The sequence below is a fragment of the Mustela lutreola genome, chromosome 11, assembly GCF_030435805.1.
Source record: "Mustela lutreola isolate mMusLut2 chromosome 11, mMusLut2.pri, whole genome shotgun sequence".
Classification (NCBI taxonomy): Eukaryota; Metazoa; Chordata; class Mammalia; order Carnivora; family Mustelidae; genus Mustela; species Mustela lutreola.
In genome coordinates this window covers 27,500,268-27,507,012 of record NC_081300.1, presented here as the reverse complement: position 1 = coordinate 27,507,012, position 6,745 = coordinate 27,500,268, and the positions used below count along the sequence as shown (strand labels likewise).

General features: G+C 49.9%; 1 protein-coding gene across 1 annotated transcript in view; it reads right to left on the bottom strand.

The window, feature by feature from the left end:
• Positions 1 to 1,546: 1,546 nt before the first annotated feature.
• Positions 1,547 to 6,745, bottom strand: part of EPG5 (ectopic P-granules 5 autophagy tethering factor) — a 105,521-nt gene continuing 100,322 nt past the window's right edge. The window contains exon 38 of the mRNA XM_059140865.1: positions 1,547 to 5,982. Within this exon, the coding sequence (XP_058996848.1) occupies positions 5,800 to 5,982 (183 nt within the window). The 3' untranslated portion in view covers positions 1,547 to 5,799. The remainder of the gene's footprint in view (positions 5,983 to 6,745) is intronic.

The window sequence follows — 6,745 nt, the reverse complement described above, 5'->3', positions numbered from 1 at the left end:
CCCAGAGTCAGGGGTCCCAGGCTTTGTCCCACCTCCAGCTGTGGCCACTTAGGTCAACGACACCGGTCCCCCAACAATAGCCCCTCACATGTCCTGAGTGCCTCCTCTGCGACCTCAGGGAGTTCTCACTAAAAACCCAGGGAACAAGAAAGGCTGCAATTATCCTCATTTACAATGAAGGGGAAATCTCTAGGGATTTGGCCTGGTCCCAGCTCCTTCCATATCCATGTGCTGCCTCCTCTTTGCCAGGATTTCCTCCTCTGCTGTGCCCCTTCCTCTGTGTCCTGTTTTACAGACTTAAGGGAGAAAAACATGATTTGTCAATATAAGGATATAGAACTCCTTGGGATTGGAACTCTCTGGGTTTCCCTATTTTTGGGCCCCCAGACCTGTCTTCCACAGTCATCCCCAAGTCCTGTGTGCGAGTGACCTCAAAGGGTCCCCAGAGCTGAAGATTGCCCAGACCCTCCCCTTCATAGCTCCACCAGAGGAGGAGGGGCGGGGGTGGGCGAAGGGGGAAGGGAGAGGGAAGGCAGGCAGGGGACTTAAGAAAGGTTGAGTGAGAAGGACAAGGCAGGGAGGAGGTCAGCCTGGGAAGGCGGAGAGAGTCCAGGGTAAATCTGGTCTAAGCCACATTTAGGCGATATTAACACACGGTGTCCAGGTGAGAGGCCATGTCAGTCCCTCTGACCCAGCCCAGAGAATGCAGGGCTGTTTCCTGAAAGGGTTTGGCTAACAAAGGAAGACCAAGAGGGAAGAGGGCTGGCTGTCTTCAGAAGAGGAGGAATTTTCAGAGGAAGATCTTGGCTCCTTCATCCTTAGACGATAACCTTCTCTAACTCTGAGCTGTCCCATGGTGCCAGGGGCCACATCTGATGGCGCTTCTGTGGGCATGTCCCAGCAAGAAAGCCCACTCACCTAGAGACAGGTAACCGGACTCCTGTGCTACAAGGAGGTGGCACAGCAGGCCTCTAATCACCTTCCAATCTCTTAATCCTGTGACTGTCTAGAAAAGGAAACCAAACCCAGACAAGGGTGGAAGGGGCCCTGTTCAGGGAAATCCCAAATTGAAGTTAATCCCCAAAGCACAAACCTTCCCACCACGCTTTGGCCAATTCGAGACTTGTTTTACAAATGTTCATGAAAACGAACAGTAAGAAAGAGCTCAGGATCCGAGGTCCTCCCCTGGCAGCTCAGCCCAGCTCAGCCCTCTGAGGGGTTGGGGGCCCCGCACCCCCAACTCTGGCATGGAGCCTTCCAGCAGCTTCGGGTTCCTCCTCCTCCTCAGGTCACAACCACATCACAGACTCTCAAGGCTCTCCTGAATCCTCTGGGATCACCGGGGGCCTCCTGTCTATGCCAGTCCTTAAACCCCCAACATCAGATTCTCTTTGAAACTAGAGGCCGTGTGTGCGTTGTGGCAACTTGTCACAATAGATCACTCTACCCATTACCAGCTTTCTAAGTTACATTTTTCTTAGTGTGATTTCTGGTTGAAAAGACCTGCCAACCAACTTGCAGAAAAACGAGACATGTCCACCACATGTAAATTAAATTTGAATCTGGTTTATTTGCAGAATTTTACTTAAACCAATTCTCATTTCTCTCTGTTTCTCATCATTATATAAAAACTCATCCTTTGTACAAGCATGGAAAATGCTGAACAATTAGTAAGAAGTGAATATTGCACATTTAATGACCAAATAAGTCGTGGTTTTTAAAGGCCACACTAGACATGTGGGAAGGAAAGGGTAAATACAATTAGGAAGTACTTGTTGCCCCATAAGTGGTTTTAGGCCATTGAAAGAAAAATAAATGGTAACCTTCAGTGCTCAGACACATTGCACCTGTACATTAAAAAATAGAAGTTACAATAAACAACATTCATTCCTTAAGCGATCTCATTACCCCCAAACAGGGTCAGTAGTTTAACTTTATTTTTCAAGTTATTCTCATCAGAAATCAGGAACCTGTCCCGCCTGGAGGAAGCATAGACTACAGCTTCTACAGGACAGTTGGTGGCTCTGTAAGGATCACAACGGACCAGAACAAGGTCAATTGTGAGCACCTGGCCGTAAGCCAAGAACTTTATCCAGCTCAACCCAGATTCAAACATAAGATCAGTCTGTTTCTTGTTTTAAAAAAAAACAAGAAAAAAAGCAACATGTTTGTTTCCAACATCATACTCTGCATTTTGTTTAATAAGACAAAGTTAACTGGGCAGAAAAAAATTCAGCTACTACCTCAAAATGAGCCATAAACTTGGTCCAAAATGAAGAGCAGTTTTGAAGGATGGGTGCAAAGCCTTGGTAGAAGCCAATCATGCAGAGAGGCGAGACCAGTCTTTGGAGGGAAATGTTGTTAAACCGCAGCTGGCGTGTCAATTCGCCATGAACTGAATGTACCAGCCATGGGGCTGCTGAGAAGCAATGCCATCCACGGCCCCTGGGTCCTTGCTGCTGTGACTGACCCCCAGGGCAGGGGCCGGGTGGAGGGCACAGAACGGAAGCGTACTCCCCAGACCCTGCAGGTGCACGCCACCTCTGGTTTGTACCCTTGGAGCCTCATGTGTCTTGAGTCCTGGCCCTGCTACTCACAGACAGCCCTTCTGGAGTACCATGGGCTAACTTGGGCACTTTTCCCAAAGAGCAGCCCTGTAAGATGTTGAAGGTTAGAGGGCCAACAGAAGGCACTGAGCATTTAGCCTGAAGACCAAGAGGTGGACGGGTGGGGTTAGAGGTGTGATGAGGTCTGGAAATGTTGGAAGATTTGTCTGAAGAATAGGCAAGCAGCCCCGGCCTGGCTTGCTTCAACCCAACCGTTACCAGTGTTATCAGGCCAGTTTTGGCACAACATCAAGCAGAACTAGAGATAGCTGGCCATTGGCCACGTGGGCTTGCCCATGAGGGGCGGGACTACTGGGCGGGGTGCGGGGGGGGGGCAAGAGGGGGTTAGGTGGGGAGGCTGGAGAAGCGCTGGGGATCCCTGCTGAATAGGAAGTGGGACCAGATGAGCTTTAATGTTCCTTTGCCCTAATGTGACTTTAAAAGTCACGATTCTATAGCATTTGCTTCCTGCTCCCAAAGAAGTCATTAACCTTAGTATGAGAATCCCAGTACAAAACTGTGTATCACCTTCACTCAAAAGGAAGAAAGGGCATGAACACACTGCTTCGGACAGCGTGGACACGCTGACTTCAGGAACCGACCGGGAAGAATGGGGTTGGCACCTGGTTCAGGTGAGATTAGGCCACTCCGGGGGTTTGCCTCAGAGCTGAGCGACTCCGGCAACCCCAGGAAGCAGATGTGACTGAGCCCCAAATAGATGATGAGGTTCTCTGCGTGCCCAGGAGCTTGGGGAACATGCTGGGCAGGTCCCGGCTCCTCCGTCAGGCTGAGCAGACACAGCAGCACAACCTCCCGTCCTCAGCGTCTGGACATCCCAGCTTCCCGCCGAACTCACTCATCACGGCTAGGCGCGGGAGCCAGGAGTGGGGAGACCTAGGGTGCCTCTCTGACCATCCTGTGTGTGCTGCAGAGCGCGGGGGATAGGGGGCAGCAGCAGGGCAGGTGCCTCTCATCAGCCAGGAAGCTGCCTGATGTCCCTATCTGAAGCAGGTGGCGCCAGGGCAGGTGGGGGCGGCCTGGGTCTGGCAGGATCTCGACAGCTGTGCATAGCACGGGAACCATCTCTGAAACTGGCCCTGTGCGCTCGGGAGGCCTACTACTTTGGGCAGCAAAGGCGCGTCAGCCCTGAAAGCCAAGCAGGAGGCTGGTCTATTCTGCGCCAGGGGGCCACAGCAGCATTGCCACCTTCTGACCTATCTGTCTTCAAAGCACTTTCTCGGCCCAGAGCCGCTCCGAGGAAGCTCCTCGGCAATATGAGCTTCCACTATTGCTAAGCCTGCAAGAGTCAGGGAGGAGGCACTTTCACGGACCATCTCTGATACCAAGTTCCAGTGTCAGATAAAACAGAGGACATCGGGCATAAAAGTACATCAACTGTAACTGAAATACTTGACAAGACAGTGTGAGGTCCCTAAAATTCATATTCTTGCCAGCTACAACCAGAGATTGATTTTATTTTTTGTAATTTTTACAGATCAACCACATTATAAATATTACAAACCTTCAAAAATTAATAGGTTAATCAATTTTCTTTAAAATGTACATACTGTCACTCAAAATTTTCACATTCTAGGGTATCAATAATTACAGCTTCCTCAGAGAAAAGAGCACAAAAAGCCCCTCCTATCATAAAATCTGTGTTGCCAAATCGGCCGTGGAACTATTCTCAGCCTCTAACCCTTTCTGACACAGCACGGGGAAGCTGCCTGATGTTGAAAATGGAGACCCGCAAAAGCCAGCTAGCTCTGTGACGTGCCCCTCTGAGACAGCCAGCCTGTGACCTACACACGGGGACTGTCTCTATCTGTGGGGCAGAAGTGCTCTGCCTGACTGGAGAAGTCTGAAATGAGGAACAGCTCCTGCACACTTCCACATGTTGGGGGAAGCAGGCTAAGGACATCTGAAAAGAGATTATCACTCCGTTAACCTAGATCCCTACCCCCTGCTAAGAGCTCTCAGTTCAGGTATTTTTAGGTAAATAACCTTGGGTTATAAGTAACCCATGAACAGAAGACCTATTATGCAAGCTGAACAAACAAAATCGATTCTGAGCCAAGAGAATTAGGAAGACAAAAGTCAAACTGTTCATTCCAGGGGGGGAATGACCGGCACAAGAAGCTGGCGACAGAACAAGGCCACGCTATAGACAGGCGTTGGTAATGGGTGAACTGTTACCAACAACAGAAGGCACAGGCTACGGGGAAAAGCAAGTTTCCATGGACAAGTGCTTCAGCAGATGTGCGAACTTCATCTGACTTTAAATGTGGATGAAGAAACACACAGGGACCAGAGTGTCAAGTTCTGACTCTGTCCCTCTCTCTAGAGAGCAAGGCCTTCCGATTTCAAGCCCGGTGTCAACAAGAGTTGGGAAGTCTGATGTCTACAGGGACAGAGGAAGTAACATGAAAGAGGGAATGCGCTGGGGTCGGCTCCACAGGGATCACGTCTACAGTGAGCACACTCTCTCCCCCATGAGAGTCACACAAAACACGCAGCCACTGTGCCACCTCAGTTGGCGGGGTCATCTCCTTCCCCACGAGAACCATGGCTAGATGGAAACGGACTTGTCACCATCTCTGCTGTCCACTACAATCGAGATCAAGTGGCCTCATTTCAGATAATGACTCACTTTAATTCGGCGTTCTCTCCATTCTGAGAGAAGTCCTACTTGTAAGCTGGTGTATATCTCCCCATGGGAGAAATGCAGAAATTTTCAAAGCTTCTTTTACCCCGAAGGAGCAAAAATGGGATTCAAAAGTGAGGGTTCTACATGATTCCCAAAGCAGTGAGATCTGGCACAGCAGTCTTGAGATTTAAATAAAACAAGGAAGACAGACATGGAGACACAAGAGCCCCGTGCGGGCTCCTGGGAGGTGACTGGGGATCCAGCCACCGAGAGTGGTTCTGTGCCCAAGTGGGACTCGGGAAGTTTCTCCTGTCGGGTGAACATCAACACTAAAAGGGCCCCAGGAGGTTTCAAGAATGAAGAAAACACACACACACACGTGTGCATGCACAACAGAAGTATCTAGTGCCTCCCAACTTGCATCTCAGTCAACTAACTCATTGGCCAAACAGAGCTCTGCAGTGAGACTGAGCGAAGTTACTTGTGCAACAGCAAAGTTAAATGTAAACATAAACAGCAACAGGGTTTCTTGAGATACTCGATGTTCTATCGTATGTTGTCCAAGTAATGCACTTCCGGATAGAGACCGTTAACGAGGAGAGCCAGGAAGCTTTTCCCATCTTGGAGGCAATGGCCAGGATGTTTTATAAATTGCGCAGCCTGTGAGATCTGATCTTGGTAGTCAACATACTGCTTGCTTGATGGCAAGGATTCAAGTGCGGTCAGAGCCTAAAAGACACAAGAGGGTTAACTGCATAGATGCATGTTAACGTGACTCCCACAGGGGCAGCACACGTGCCATTACCTGGTACAACTGTGAGCCCCCAGAAGGCCTACAGAACTAGAGTACAATCCCAGAGGCAGGCACCAACTAACCACCGGGGAAGGAAGCCAGCAATTCAAGCATGTCTGGCTTCAGCCACCTTCCACCACATCCAGCCCTCCTTCCTCCTGGCCTGTGCTGTTTCCCAACCGTTCGCACAGAGAGCTCCTGTGGCAGGCGGGCTGGCTGGCTCCTGCCTCAGCCTCCTTCACTGGGGTGCAAGCAGAGACCTCCCCACCAGACCACCTGCTGCCTCTCCTCCTTCCCAGAGTCTGAACCTGAAATCCCAGGGGCCAATGGCCTGTGCAATGTTTGATTTGCCAGGTTGTAAAATCATGTCATATTAAACGAGCTGTATGAAATTAAAAAGAAACGAGCGTCTAAGTGCTGTAGAGGATAAACAATAAGGTAGTTCTATCGGTCAACAGAGCACAGATCAAGTTCCTCTGGCTCCGCCTGCCAGAAACCGTGCAGGTGCTCCCATGCCCCTCTACATTTCTTAATCCTATAATTTTAACATTTCTTTCCTTCATAGTGGGAGAAGAGAAAAAGACTGTATTTGGAGAAAACAAAATCGGAACAATATACAAGTTCCCCCACCCCCAGAATGCCGACTGTGGCCATAAAGATCCCCTGTGCCCCCCGCCTCAGCTGTGCGGGCCGCTGCAC